Genomic DNA, 16,250 nt, shown 5'->3' with positions numbered 1-16,250 from the left:
TGTGTGTGTGTTGTGTTTGTGTGTGTGTTGTGTTTGTGGGTGTTGTATTGTGTTGTGTGTGTCCAAGCTGAATTACTTGATACTACTGGAAAGGTTTTTGATCCTATAAACTGGTGCTTCGATTCTCTCTCAAGAGAATCCGACTGGATAACATTGCTCATAGGGGGATAAGTCTGAGTATACCTGGTAAAGTGGCCGGTGGTGGCCGGTGGTCTGGTGGCTAAAGCTCTCGCTTCACACACGGAGGGCCCGGGTTCGATTCCCGGTGGGTGGAAACATTTCGACACGTTTCCTTACACCTATTGTCCTGTTCACCTAGCAGCAAATAGGTACCTGGGTGTTAGTCGACTGGTGTGGGTCGCATCCTGGGGGACAAGATTAAGGACCACAATGGAAATAAGTTAGACAGTCCTCGATGACGCACTGACTTTCTTGGGTTATCCTGGGTGGCTAACCCTCCGGGGTTAAAAATCCGAACGAAATCTTATCTTATCTTATCTTATGGTATAGTTATTATTGAAAGAATTAAGAGTAAGACGGAGAATAGTATCAGTGTTGAACAGGGAGGCTTTAGGAAGGGTAGGGAGTATGTAGACCAAGTGTTGACAGTGAAACATATGGGTGAACAGTTATTAGATAAGGCTGAAGAGGTTTTTGTGGCATTTATGGATTTGGAAAAGGCGTATGACAGGGTGGATAGGGGGGCAATGTGGCAGATGTTGCAGGTGTATGGTGTAGGAGGTAGGTTACTGAAAGCAGTGAAGAGTTTTCACGAGGATAGTGAGGCTCAAGTTAGAGTATGTAGGAAAGAGGGAAATTATTTCCCAGTAAAAGTAGGCCTTAGACAAGGATGTGTGATGTCACCGTGGTTGTTTAATATATTTATAGATGGGGTTGTAAGAGAAGTAAATGCGAGGGTCTTGGCAAGAGGCGTGGAGTTAAAAGATAAAGAATCACACATAAAGTGGGAGTTGTCACAGTTGCTCTTTGCTGATGACACTGTGCTCTTGGCAGATTCTGAAGAGAAGTTGCAGAGGTTGGTGGATGAATTTGGTAGGGTATGCAAAAGAAGAAAATTAAAAGTGAATACAGGAAAGAGTAAGGTTATGAGGATAACAAAAAGATTAGGTGATGAAAGATTGAATATCAGATTGGAGGGAGAGAGTATGGAGGAGGTGAATGTATTCAGATATTTGGGAGTGGACGTGTCAGCGGATGGGTCTATGAAAGATGAGGTGAATCATAGAATTGATGAGGGGAAAAAGATGAGTGGTGCACTTAGGAGTCTGTGGAGACAAAGAACTTTGTCCTTGGAGGCAAAGAGGGGAATGTATGAGAGTATAGTTTTACCAACACTCTTACATGGGTGTGAAGCATGGGTTGTGAATGTTGCAACAAGGAGAAGGTAGGAGGCAGTGGTGGAGGCTGGAGGCAGTGGTGGAGGCTGGAGGCAGTGGTGGAGGCTGGAGGCAGTGGTGGAGGCTGGAGGCAGTGGTGGAGGCTGGAGGCAGTGGTGGAGGCTGGAGGCAGTGGTGGAGGCTGGAGACAGTGGTGGAGGCTGGAGGCAGTGGTGGAGGCTGGAGGAAGTGGTGGAGGCTGGAGACAGTGATGGAGGCTGGAGACAGTGGTGGAGGCTGGAGGCAGTGGTGGAGGCTGGAGGCAGTGGTGGAGGCTGGAGACAGTGGAGATGTCGTGTCTGAGGGCAATGTGTGGTGTGAATATAATGCAGAGAATTCGTGGTTTGGAGATTAGGAGGAGGGCTGATGAAGGGTTGTTGAGGTGGTTCGGACATAAAGAGAGAATGGAACAAAACAGAATGACTTCGACAGTGTATAAATCTGTAGTGAAGGTGAGGTAGGGGTCGGCCTAGGAAAGGTTGAAGGGAGGGGGTAAAGGAGGTTTTGTGTGCGAGGGGCTTGGACTTCCAGCAGGCATGCGTGAGCGTGTTTGATAGGAGTGAATGGAGACAAATGGTTTTTAATACTTGACGTGCTGTTGGAGTGTGAGCAAAGTAACATTTATGAATGGGTTCAGGGAAACCGGCAGGCAGGACTTGAGTCCTGGAGATGGGAAGTACAGTGCCTGCACTCTGAAGGAGGGGTGTTAATGTTGCAGTTTAAAAACTGCAGTGTAAAGCACCCTTCTGGCAAGACAGTGATGGAGTGAATGATGGTGAAAGTTTTTCTTTTTCGGGCCACCCTGCCTTGGTGGGAATCGGCCAGTGAGTTAATAACAATAATAATAATAATAATAATAATAATAATAATAATAATATAATAATAATAATAGTAGGCAGTATTGATAAATATAGTGAGGTAGAGAACGGTGTTAGTGTTCATATATTTATATAACATCTGCTGAGTAAGGTGTTGTAATACCTGTGAGACACACACACACACACACACACACACACACACACACACACACACACACACACACACACACACACACACACACACACACACACACACACGTGTGTATGTGGAGCTGTGGAATGTTAACATCCCAGCTGTTGCGAAACACCCGCAGGTGTCATGCCACTAACAGGGAGGGGCAGGTGTCATGCCACTAACAGGGAGGGGCAGGTGTCATGCCACTAACAGGGAGGGGCAGGTGTCATGCCACTAACAGGGAGGGGCAGGTGTCATGCCACTAACAGGGAGGGGCAGGTGTCATGCCACTAACAGGGAGGGGCAGGTGTCATGCCACTAACAGGGAGGGGCAGGTGTCATGCCACTAGTGTAACAGGGAGGGGCAGGTGTCATGCCACTAACAGGGAGGGGCAGGTGTCATGCCACTAGTGTAACAGGGAGGGGCAGGTGTCATGCCACTAGTGTAACAGGGAGGGGCAGGTGTCATGCCACTAGTGTAATAGGGAGGGGCAGGTGTCATGCCACTAGTGTAACAGGGAGGGGCAGGTGTCATGGCACTAGTGTAACAGGGAGGGGCAGGTGTCATGCCACTAGTGTAACAGGGAGGGGCAGGTGTCATGCCACTAGTGTAACAAGGATGGGCAGGTGTCATGCCACGAGTGTAACAGGGAGGGGCAGGTGTCATGCCACTAGTGTAACAGGGAGGGGCAGGTGTCATGGCACTAGTGTAACAGGAAGGGGCAGGTGTCATGCCACTAGTGTAACAGGGAGGGCCAGGTGTCATGCCACTAGTGTAACAGGGAGGGGCAGGTGTCATGCCACTGTTGTAACAGGGAGGGGCAGGTGTCATGCCACTGTTGTAACAGGGAGGGGCAGGTGTCATGCCACTGTTGTAACAGGGAGGGGCAGGTGTCATGCCACTGTTGTAACAGGGAGGGGCAGGTGTCATGCCACTGTTGTAACAGGGAGGGGCAGGTGTCATGCCACTGTTGTAACAGGCGCCATGCCACTAGTGTAACAGGGAGGGGCAGATGTCATGCCACTAGTGTAACAGGGAGGGGCAGGTGTCATGCCACTAGTGTAACAGGGAGGGGCAGGTGTCATGCCACTGTTGTAACAGGGAGGGGCAGGTGTCATGCCACTGTTGTAACAGGCGTCATGTCACTAGTGTAACAGGGAGGGGCAGGTGTCATGCCACTGTTGTAACGGAGGGGCAGGTGTCATGGGGCAGGGTCATTTGCCCTTGAGTGTGATTTACCATTATGATACTTCTGTTGTGCGTCTTATATGCTGGAAAATACTGTAATTTACCGTTAAATACTTTGTTGTGCGTCTTATATGCTGGAAAATACTGTAATTTACCGTTAAATACTTTGTTGTGCGTCTTATATGCTGGAAAATACTGTAATTTACCGTTAAATACTTTGTTGTGCGTCTTATATGCTGGAAAATACTGTAATTTACCGTTAAATACTTTTTTTGCGCGTCTTATATGCTGGAAAATACTGTAATTTACCGTTAAATACTTTGTTGTGCGTCTTATATGCTGGAAAATACTGTAATTTACCGTTAAATACTTTGTTGTGCGTCTTATATGCTGGAAAATACTGTAATTTACCGTTAAATACTTTGTTGTGCGTCTTACACGGTAAATGATGCCAGTGGAGGAGCTCTGGATCCTGGGAAACGGGTGCTCTAACCCTTGGCTCAAAGCTCATTACCTCCCTAGGCTCTAGTGCTTATGGTTTTACCGCTCCCAGGGGTTAATGTGAGAGAGTGTTAATTGTAAAGTGAGCAGCGGGTCATTGATCAACTGTGAGAGGTAAACAAGGAGAGTCACAGCTGTTATCTTGGCCCTGTGCCAGCCAGTCACCCAGCCAGCCACCCAGCCAGACAGCCACCCACCCACCCACCCACCCAAACCCACCTACCCACCCACCCAAACCCACCTACCCAAACCCACCTACCCACCCACCCAAACCCACCTACCCAAACCCACCTACCCGCCCAAACCCACCTACTCAGGCAGCCAGCCACCCACCCAAACCCACCTACCCACCCACCCACACCCAGCCAGACAGCCAGCCAGCCAGCCAGACAGACAGACAGACAGACAGACAGACAGCCAGCCAGCCAGCCAGCCAGCCAGCCAGCCAGCCAGCCAGCCAGCTACTGACGTCATGTCTGTGGTACGCACCCACAAGGGCCACCAGGTTCCAGCCAAAAGGTAAGTGTATCATACACCTAATGTACAGTTTATGACCATCTGTTTAACACCAGGGCCACCAGGTGGCTGCCAGGAGCCACCAGGTGGCTGCCAGGAGCCACCAGGTGGCTGCCAGGAGCCACCAGGTGCCTGCCAGGAGCCACCAGGTGCCTGCCAGGGGCCACCAGGTGCCTGCCAGGGGCCACCAGGTGCCTGCCAGGGGCCACCAGGTGCCTGCCAGTGGCACCAGGTGGCTGCCAAGACCAGATGCCTGCCAGGGGCCACCAGGTGCCTGTCAGGGGCCACCAGGTGGCTGCAAGGGGCCACCAGGTGCCTGCCAGGGGCCACCAGGTGGCTGCAAGGGGCCACCAGGTGCCTGCCAGTGGCCACCAGGTGGCTGCCAGGACCACCAGGTGCCTGCCAGTGGCCACCAGGTGGCTGCCAGTGGCCACCAGGTGGCTGCCAGTGGCCACCAGGTGGCTGCCAGTGGCCACCAGGTGCCTGCCAGGGACTACCAGGGCCAGCAGGTGGCTGCCAGGGCCACCAGGTGCCTACTAGGGCCACCAGGTGGCTTCCAGGGCTACCAGTTGCCTGTCAGGGGCCACCAGGTGCCTACTAGGGCCACCAAGTGGCTTCCAGGGCTACCAGTTGCCTGTCAGGGGCCACCAGGTGCCTACCAGGACCACTTGACGGCAAGTTATCATTCCTGTCTATCGGTCTATTAACATGAAGCGAGACGTGTCTCCTTGTGTTTACCTTCAGTCAGTAGTTGTGTAGTTCATCCTGTAACATGACTGACAACCGCAGCTGTAACCTACAGTTGCTGTAACTACTACAGCTGTAGTTACAGCATCTGTAGTTACAACGGCTGTAATTACAACAGCTATAGTTATATCAAGTGCTTGTACACAGTGTATGGAACCCACGCCTGGTCAAGCACGTCAAGAAATTAGAGAAAGTGCAAAAGTCTGCAACAAAACTAGTCCCGGAGCTAATGGAGTATGTTGTTTGAGAGGTTAACAGTTATACCTTTGATGAGTTTCGAGGGTCTTAATACTCCTGGAGCCCGGCCATGGGCCAGGCTCGTCTGGTGATAGCCTGGTCAGCTAGGCTGTTGCTGCTAGAGGCCCACTGACCCATATATCCATCACAGCCTTGTTGATCTGGCACCTGGTGAAGATGTTTGTCCAGTTTGCTCTTGAAGACTTGTATACTTGTTCCAGCAGTGTTTCTTCTTGAAGACTTGTACACTTGTTCCAGCAGTGTTTCTTCTTGAAGACTTGTATACTTGTTCCAGCAGTGTTTCTTCTTGAAGACTTGTACACTTGTTCCAGCAGTGTTTCTTCTTGAAGACTTGTACACCTGTTCCAGCAGTGTTTCTTCTTGAAGACTTGTACACTTGTTCCAGCAGTGTTTCTTCTTGAAGACTTGTACACTTGTTCCAGCAGTGTTTCTTCTTGAAGACTTGTACACTTGTTCCAGCAGTGTTCTTGAAGACTTGTACACTTGTTCCAGCAGTGTTTCTTCTTGAAGACTTGTACTCTTGTTCCAGCAGTGTTTCTTCTTGAAGACTTGTACACTTGTTCCAGCAGTGTTTCTTCTTGAAAACTTGTACACTTGTTCCAGCAGTGTTTCTTCTTGAAGACTTGTACACTTGTTCCAGCAGTGTTCTTGAAGACTTGTACATTGTTCCAGCAGTGTTTCTGATATCGTTTGGTAAGATGATGAATAATCTGGGATCACAGATGTTGATACAGTGTTCCCTTATTGTGCCCACCGCACCCCTGCTTTTCACTGGGTTTATTTTGCAATTCATTCCATATCTCTCACTCCAGTATGTTGTTATGGCAGTGTGCAGTATGCATATTTGTGGCCAGGCCCTCCAGTGCTTTCCAGGTATATATTATCATGTATCTATCCTCTGCTCCAGTGAGTACTTATTTAAGACTTTAAGGTGTTGCAAGTAATTTAAATGCTTTAGTGGCCTTATACAACCCGTAAACGATCTCTGTATTTGTTCCAACTCTGATATTTCTCCTGCTCTGAACGGGGCCGTCAACAATGAACAATATTCCAGATGAGGGAGCACTAGCGATTTGAAAAGTGACACCACTGGCATTATTTCCCTTGTTTTGAAAGTTCTCAATACCCACCCCGTCGTCCTCCTGGCTGTCGTGACCTTTGTCGTGACCGGTATTTTTATCTATGTCTGATATAAGGTTGAGAAACAGCAGAAGTGCCAGGACAGTGCCTTGAGGAACTGAGCTTCTTACCTCGTTGATGCTAGATTTTGCTCTGTTTACTACTGCTTTTTGTGGTCTGCGTGTTAGGAAACCGAAAATCCATCTGCCTACCTTCCCTGTAATGCCTGTATAACAAGGGGTCAGCAGGAACAAGGGGACACAACAACAAGGGGACACAACAAGGGGACACAGTAACAAGGGGACACAGAAACAAGGGGACACGGTAACAAGGGGACACAGTAACAAGGGGACACAGTAACAAGGGGACACAACAAGGGGACACAACAAGGGGACACACCAACAAGTGAACACAACAAGGGAAAACATCAACAAGGAAAAACATCAACAAGGGGACACAGTAACAAGGGGACACAACAACAAGGAGACACATCAACAAGGGGACACAGTAACAAGGGGACACAGTAACAAGGGGACATAAGGGGACACAACAACAAGGAGACACAGCAACAAGGGGACACAGCAACAAGGGGACACAGCAACAAGGGGACACAGCAACAAGGGGACACAGTAACAAGGGGACACAACAACAAGGAGACACATCAACAAGGGGACACAGTAACAAGGGGACACAGTAACAAGGGGACATAAGGGGACACAACAACAAGGAGACACAGCAACAAGGGGACACAGCAACAAGGGGACACAGCAACAAGGGGACACAGCAACAAGGGGACACAACAAGGGGACACAGCAACGAGGGGACACAGTAACAAGGGGACACAGTAACAAGGGGACATAACAAGGGGACACAACAACAAGGAGACACATCAACAAGGGGACACAGTAACAAGGGGACACAGTAACAAAGGGACATAAGGGGACACAGCAACAAGGGGACACAGCAACAAGGGGACACAGCAACAAGGGGACACAACAAGGGGGCACAACAACAAGGAGACACATCAACAAGGGGACACAGTAACAAGGGGACACAGTAACAAAGGGACATAAGGGGACACAGCAACAAGGGGACACAGCAACAAGGGGACACAGCAACAAGGGGACACAACAAGGGGGCACAACAACAAGGGGACACAGCAACGAGCGGACACAACAAGGGGGACATAAGAAGGGGATACAACAAGGGGACACAAGAAGGGGGACATAACAAGGGGATACAACAACGGGACACAACAAGGGGATACAATAACAAGGGGACACAACAATAAAGGGACACAACAACAAGGAGACACAACAAGGGGTCACAACTGATGGTTGAAGACTCAGATGAGCCACAGGGATGTTAGGAAGTATTTCTTCAAGTCACAGAGTTGTCAGGAAGTGGAACAATCTGGAGAGTGATGTAGTGGAGTCAGGATCCATACATAGGTTTAAGAAGAGGTATGATAAAACTCACGGAGCACAAAGAGAGTGGACCTAGTAGTGGCCAGCAAAGAGGCGGGGCCAGGAGCTGTGGCTCAACCCCTGCAACCAAAAACAAGTGAGGTGAGCACGCAAATACACACACACAGACTGGGCCTGGAGCCAGGTATGGCAGGGTTAATTATAGTCCAGGTATGTTAGGGTTAATTATACTTCAGGTATGATAGGGTTAATTATACTCAAGTCAGGATTAGAGTCCGTGTATGTCAAGGTTAATTATAGTCCAGATATGTCTACCTGGAGGGTGTTTCGGGGGTCGGCGCCCCCCTCGGCCTGGTCATGGACCAGGCCGAGGGGGGGGGGGAACGTAGGAACCACATCCCGGCTGGTCAGGTGCTGACCTTATTTGTCTGTCTAGCTTCCTTTTGAGGACAGCCAGGGGTCTTGAAGACAGCCAGGGGTCTTGAAGACAGCCAGGGGTCTTGAAGACAGCCAGGGGTCTTGAAGACAGCCAGGGGTCTTGAAGACAGCCAGGGGTATTGAAGACAGCCAGGGGTATTGAAGACAGCCAGGGGTCTATTGGTAATCCCCCTTATGTATGCACCTCTGCTTTTCATTGGGGGAAGGTTGCATCTCCTGCCGAGTCTTTTACTTTCATAAGGAGTGATTTTCGTGTGAAGATTTGGTACTAATCCCTCTAGGATTTTCCAAGTATATATTATCGTGTATCTTTCTCGCCTGCGTTCCAGGGAATACAAACCAAGGAAAGGGGCCGTTAGTGTGCAGCAATATTTCAGCTGTACACTAACTGCCCCTTCAAGGCAGGCGAAATTGCTGACCTGGAGAATGTACAAAGAACTTTCACGGCACACATAAGTACTAAAGCACCTAAATTACTGGGAACGGTTGAAGTCCCTTGATTTGTATTCCCTGGAAAGCAGGCGAGAGAGATACATGATAATAAACACTTGGAGAATCCTAGAGGAATTAGTGCCAAATTTGCTCACGAAAATCACTCATTACGAAAGCAAAAGACTTGGTAGGAGATGCAACATTCCCCCAATGAAAAGTAGGGGTGCCACGAGACAAGAGTACACTGAGAGACAAGTGTCAGGGGCCCAAGACTGTTCAACAGCTTCCCAGCATACATAAGGGGGATTACCAATAGACCCCTGGCTGTCTTCAAGAGGGAGCTGGACACGCACCTAAAGTCAGTACCTGACCAGCCGGGCTGTGGTTCGTACGTCGGTTTGTGTGCGGTCAACAGTAACAGCCTGGTTGATCAGGCTCTGATCCACCACGAGGCCTTGTCATAGACGGGGCCGCGGGGGTGTTGACCCCCGAAACCCTCTCCAGGTATACGTCTGGCAAGGTATGGAAGACAGTATTGCCACATCTGGCAAGATATGAGAGGCAACAGTGGGTATATAAAGTCAGCAGAAGTTGTGAGTCGTCAGTGTCGTGTCTGCTCTTGTGAGGGATTCGTTATCTTCTTGATAGTGTTGTGATAAAGTTCCCCACCCAGAAGAAATTATTGTGTGTGTGAGACTTGTGCTGAGTGTCGTCAGTGAAACAGAAATAAGTCTGTTTATTAATAGTTTTACGTCAATTTGATCTTGTGTTGTGGGCAAGTGAGAGTGTTGTGCGTGTACCTCCAGCAAGTGTTGTGTTCTAGATCAGTGTTGCTGACATACCAAGGTTCTTGTTATTCTCATACCTTTCACTTTCTATCCACCTTATACTCCTCTCTCCCTTCTACTACTCTCTCCCTTCTACTCCAGTCTCCCTTTTAATACTCTCTCCCCTCTGCTCCTCTCTCCCTTCTACTTGCTACGTCTACACTTCCTTCTACTCTCTCCCATCTTTTTTCTCTTGGTGTGTTCCTGGCTGTGCACAAGAGCTACAACTAGATATCAACAAATCAGGTCGTAGTGTTGGATACGACATAAGCTGCTAGAGGCCCTATAACAAGTGGTAGTGTTGGATACGACATAAGCTGCTAGAGGCCCTATAACAAGTGGTAGTGTTGGATACGACATAAGCTGCTAGAGGCCCTATAACAAGTGGTAGTGTTGGATACGACATAAGCTGCTAGAGGCCCTATAACAAGTGGTAGTGTTGGATACGACATAAGCTGCTAGAGGCCCTATAACAAGTGGTAGTGTTGGATACGACGTAAGCTGCTAGAGGCCCTATAACAAGTGGTAGTGTTGGATACGACGTAAACTGCTAGAGGCCCTATAACAAGTGGTAGTGTTGGATACGACGTAAACTGCTAGAGGCCCTATAACAAGTGGTAGTGTTGGATACGACGTAAACTGCTAGAGGCCCTATAACAAGTGGTAGTGTTGGATACGACATAAGCTGCTAGAGGCCCTATAACAAGTGGTAGTGTTAGATACGACATAAGCTGCTAGAGGCCCTATAACAAGTGGTAGTGTTGGATACGACGCAAGCTGCTAGAGGCCCTGTAACAAGTCAGGTGGTAGTGTTGGATACGGAATAAGCTGCTAGAAGCCCTACAAGTTACCACAACAGTGATGGAGGTACCCTTCATCAGACTAGCCCGGCACAAGCGTGTCTTGGCTCACAGGTATAACACTGCTGGATCTCTCTCTCTCTCTCTTTCTCTCTCTCTCTCTCTCTCTCTCTCTCTCTCTCTCTCTCTCTCTCTCTCTCTCTCTCTCTCTCTCTCTCTCTCTCTCTCTATCTATCTCCTCTCTCAATGCCATCATGAGGTCGTATCTTTACCATCACCTTCAATCCTCTGGTGACTTAATTATATAACTGACCAGACTATGGGGGAATTACCAATACAATAAGCTTGTTCCCTTCTGTGTTCTCATACAATTCTTAGTCCCTTCTAGTTGAAAACTCTGTTGCTCCTCTCCCAGCTAAAAGTAACTAATCAAATATATCCCGGCACATCAGTGTTTTAAACCACAAAGATTTGCCCTAAAGTTGGGTCTGCTGGAGCCCAAATCAACATATGTTGAGCAGCTAATACTTAAAAATAAGCACAGCCAGCTTAAGCAATTTCACGTTAAGCTGCATATGCAACGATATTTCTTGCAGACTATTGCAGACTGTGTTGCAGACAGTATTGTAGACATATTCTTCTCTGTATTTGAAGAAATCTACTGGGTAGGCAAAAACGTTCCATCACTAAGATACCCAGCTGTTGTACATGTGTCTTCACCTTCAATTTGTCGGCATTTTTGTACCATTTTGTACCATTTGCACCACAATTTCACATTGATTTTTGCGTCAGTGTTCTGTCACACTCCATTACATAGAATTGTTCATTCGTACCCCATCACACACAATTGTTCATTCGTACCCCATCACACATAATTGTTCATTCGTAGCCCATCACACACAATTGTTCATTCGTAGCCCATCACACACAATTGTTCATTTGTACCCCATCACACACAATTGTTCATTCGTACCCCATCACACATAATTGTTCATTCGTACCCCATCACACACAATTGTTCATTCGTAGCCCATCACACACAATTGTTCATTCGTACCCCATCACACATAATTGTTCATTCGTACCCCATCACACACAATTGTTCATTCGTAGCCCATCACACACAATTGTTCATTCGTACCCCATCACACATAATTGTTCATTCGTACCCCATCACACACAATTGTTCATTCGTAGCCCATCACACACAATTGTTCATTCGTACCCCATCACACATAATTGTTCATTCGTACCCCATCACACACAATTGTTCATTCGTAGCCCATCACACATAATTGTTCATTCGTACACCATCACACACAATTGTTCATTCGTAGCCCATCACACACAATTGTTCATTCGTAGCCCATCACACATAATTGTTCATTCGTACCCCATCACACATAATTGTTCATTCGTACCCCATCACACATAATTGTTCATTCGTACCCCATCACACACAATTGTTCATTCGTACCCCATCACACATAATTGTTCATTCGTACCCCATCACACACAATTGTTCATTCGTACCCCATCACACACAATTGTTCATTCGTACCCCATCACACACAATTGTTCATTCGTAGCCCATCACACATAATTGTTCATTCGTACCCCATCACACACAATTGTTCATTCGTACCCCATCACACATAATTGTTCATTCGTACCCCATTACAGAATTTTCCTGTCAAGTACGTTAGATACTGCGCTGTATACCCTTGCCCAGGGGGAGGGACGTGCCCTGGGAGGGGCACTGTTCCCTACCCCAAGAGGGTAGCAAGGGAAGACAGCTGACGTTATTCGCTTCAATTATATTAGAAATATCGATTAATAATGATTCAAGATAATAATAATAATAATAATAATAATAAAAATGTTCTACCAGTACAAGATACAACTTATACAGACCATAGTTCACACCTATGACATACTATATAGAAAGTTCCCAGGATGCCACCCACACCAGTCACCTAACACACAGGTACCTGCTTACTGCTAGGTGAAGAGTGACAGCTGGTGTAAGGTAACTAACACCCAGGTACCTACTTATTGCTAGGTGAAGAGTGACAGCTGGTGTAAGGTGACTAACACCCAGGTACCTACTTAGTGCTAGGTGAACAGTGACAGCAGGTGTAAGGTAACTAACACCCAGGTACCTACTTAGTGCTAGGTGAACAGTGACAGCAGGTGTAAGGTATCTAACAGCCAGGTACCTACTTACTGCTAGGTGAACAGTGACAGCAGGTGTAAGGTAACTAACACCCAGGTACCTACTTACTGCTAGGTGAACATGGACAGCAGGTGTAAGGTATCTAACAGCCAGGTACCTACTTACTGCTAGGTGAACAGTGACAGCAGGTGTAAGGTAACTAACATCCAGGTACCTACTTACTGCTAGGTGAACATGGACAGCAGGTGTCTTGTGGAAACTCGTCCTAATGTTTGCCACCCATACCGGGAATCGAACACCGTACACTTAGTGTGTGAATCAAGAACGTTACCAACCAGACCACGTGCCACTCACAGTGTACGCCGTATAAAGTCCAGCCTACCAGAACTTGGATCATTATCCGGTCAGACTGGTTCTCTAATGGCGCAAGTCGTACCTAACGACATAATTACCAGTCTGCTAAATGCTAGTTATTTGTGTATTGTTCCAGCTATGGAGCAGCGCTGTATAGCCCTTGTGGCTTAGCGCTTCTTTTTGATTATAATAATAATAATCCAGCTATGGTATTGTGGCTGGGTTGGTAACGCACTCGCCTCACACAGTGAGGTCCGTGGTTCGATCCCCGGTACGAGTGGAAACATTGGAGCGTGTTACCTTACCACCAGCTGTCACTGTTCACCTAGCAGTAAGTAGGTACCCGAGTGTTAGTTACCTTACCACCAGCTGTCACTGTTCACCTAGCAGTAAGTAGGCAGCTGGGTGTTAGTTACCTTACCACCTGCTGTCACTGTTCACCTAGCAGTAAATAGGTACCTGGGTGTTAGTTACCTTACCACCAGCTGTCACTGTTCACCTAGCAGTAAGTAGGTACCCGAGTGTTAGTTACCTTACCACCAGCTGTCACTGTTCACCTAGCAGTAAGTAGGTACCTGAGTGTTAGTTACCTTACCACCAGCTGTCACTGTTCACCTAGCAGTAAGTAGGTACCCGAGTGTTAGTTACCTTACCACCAGCTGTCACTGTTCACCTAGCAGTAAGGAGGTACCTGGGTGTTAGTTACCTTACCACCAGCTGTCACTGTTCACCTAGCAGTAAGTAGGTACCCGAGTGTTAGTTACCTTACCACCAGCTGTCACTGTTCACCTAGCAGTAAGGAGGTACCCGAGTGTTAGTTACCTTACTACCAGCTGTCACTGTTCACCTAGCAGTAAGTAGGTACCCGAGTGTTAGTTACCTTACCACCAGCTGTCACTGTTCACCTAGCAGTAAGTAAGTACCTGAGTGTTAGTTACCTTACCACCAGCTGTCACTGTTCACCTAGCAGTAAGTAAGTACCCGAGTGTTAGTTACCTTACCACCAGCTGTCACTTTTCACCTAGCAGCAAGTAGGTACCTGGGTGTTAGTCACCTTACACCAGCTGTCACTTTTCACCTAGCAGCAAGTAGGTACCTGGGTGTTACTCACCTTACACCAGCTTTCACTGTTCACCTAGCAGTAAGCAGGTACCCGTGTGTTAGGTGACTGGTGTGGGTGGCATCCTGGGAACTTTCTATATAGTATGTCATAGGTGTGAACTATGGTCTGTATAAGTTGTATCTTGTACTGGTAGAAATATACATTATTATTATTATTATTATTATTATTATTATTATTATTATTATCATCTTAATGTTAACGTTAAAGATGACTGACTACCTTCACTTAATAGCGTTAAACATCGTTTAAATACGACTGATGAAATCGTAAAAGCACCACAGGCCAGTGCGTCAACCCCTGGCCGAGTGCTTGACGCACTGACCTCTATATTAAAAACGCATTTTAACGTAAGTTTAATCCCCTCCCGGTCCGTGGCGTGTTGACTCAGCTGCGAAATTTGCATGTTAGGAGTTTATCAGTTATCGCTCTAACAACGCATGTATGTGTCAGTATTAAGTGCGTCACACCCGCAAGGGGTGGCCAGGGGTACTACGCCTTGGACACGAAGGGGTAATGGGGTGGTAAGGGACCACGAATATTCACTGGCAGAACAGTGTTGTGGCAGAGTGCCAACTGTGGCACCTTACTGTTGGCACCCACGACTACTTTCCCTTATGATGAGTGCTGCTGCTGTCCAAGGTCACTTTCTTTGGTTACTAGGGGTAGTACTGTCCAAGGTCACTTTCTTTGCTTACTAGGGGTACTACTGTCCAAGGTCTCTTTCTTTGGTTACTAGGGGTAGTACTGTCCAAGGTCTCTTTCTTTGGTTACTAGGGGTAGTACTGTCCAAGGTCTCTTTCTTTGGTTACTAGGGGTAGTACTGTCCAAGGTCTCTTTCTTTGGTTACTAGGGGTAGTACTGTCCAAGGTCACTTTCTTTGGTTACTAGGGGTAGTACTGTCCAAGGTCACTTTCTTTGGTTACTAGGGGTAGTACTGTCCAAGGTCGCTTTTAATCATGGTGAGGTTACTTTCCTTGATGACCGGGCTGGTTGTCAAGACCCCTGGTTGTCTTCAAGACCCCTGGTTGTCTTCAAGACCCCTGGTTGTCTTCAGGACCCCTGGTTGTCTTCAGGACCCATGGCTGTCTTCAAGACCCCTGGCTGTCTTCAAGACCCCTGGCTGTCTTCAAGACCCATGGTTGTCTTCAAGACCCCTGGTTGTCTTCAAGACCCCTGGTTGTCTTCAAGACCCCTGGTTGTCTTTAAGAGGCAGCTGGACAGGCACAATGTCAGTACCTGACCAGCCGGGCTGCGGTTCCTACGTTGGACTACGTGTGGCCAGCAGTAACAGCCTGGCTGATCAGGTTCTGATCAACAACGAGGCCTGGTCATGGACCAGGCCTCGGGGGCGTTGACCCCCCATCCCCTCCAGGTATACTCCGGGTACACATATCACATATAATGGGTCTCTGTGAGAAGGTTACACGTGTTGGTGTGTGTGTGTGTGTGTGTGTGTGTGTGTGTGTGTGTGTGTGTGTGTTCACTTATTTGTGCTTGCAGGGGTCGATTCATAGCTCCTGGCCCCGGCTCTTCACTGATTGCTACTGGGTCCTCTCTCTCCCTGTGCGTGTGTGTGTGTGTACTCACCTAATTGTACTCACCTAATTGTGGTTGCAGGGGTCGAGACTCAGCTCCTGGCCCCGCCTCTTCACCGACCGCTACTAGGTCCTCTCTCCCCCTGCTCCATGAGTTTTATCATACCTCGTCTTAAAACTATGTATGGTTCCTGCCTCCACTACATCACTTGCTAGACTATTCCATGGCCTGACTACTCTATGACTGAAGAAATACTTCCTAAGATCCCTTTGACTCATCCGAGTCTTCAACTTCCAATTGTGACCCCTTGTGTCTGTGTCCCATCTCTGGAACATCCTGTCTCTGTCCACCTTGTCTATTCCACGCAGTATTTTGTATGTCGTCATCATGTCTCCCCTGACTCTCCTGTCCTCCAGT

General features: G+C 47.9%; 1 protein-coding gene across 9 annotated transcripts in view; it reads left to right on the top strand.

Moving 5' to 3' along the window:
- The window catches only part of Nt5b (5' nucleotidase B), a 226,901-nt gene that overhangs the window by 129,043 nt on the left and 81,608 nt on the right, over positions 1-16,250 (top strand). The window contains exon 2 of one of the 9 annotated variants that reach the window (XM_070105029.1): positions 4,133-4,599. The exons of 4 other annotated variants lie outside the window; for them this stretch is intronic. In XM_070105029.1, coding sequence (XP_069961130.1) covers positions 4,553-4,599 — 47 coding nt within the window. In that variant the 5' untranslated portion in view covers positions 4,133-4,552. Of the gene's footprint in view, positions 1-4,132; positions 4,600-9,513; positions 9,538-9,617; positions 10,759-16,250 lie in introns of those variants that run through there. 4 more of the 9 variants (XM_070105034.1, XM_070105028.1, XM_070105031.1 and 1 more) reach the window with 4 other exon arrangements.

The sequence above is a fragment of the Cherax quadricarinatus genome, chromosome 96 (assembly GCF_038502225.1).
Source record: "Cherax quadricarinatus isolate ZL_2023a chromosome 96, ASM3850222v1, whole genome shotgun sequence".
Classification (NCBI taxonomy): domain Eukaryota; kingdom Metazoa; phylum Arthropoda; class Malacostraca; order Decapoda; family Parastacidae; genus Cherax; species Cherax quadricarinatus.
This window is presented reverse-complemented; position numbering and strand designations above follow the sequence as displayed.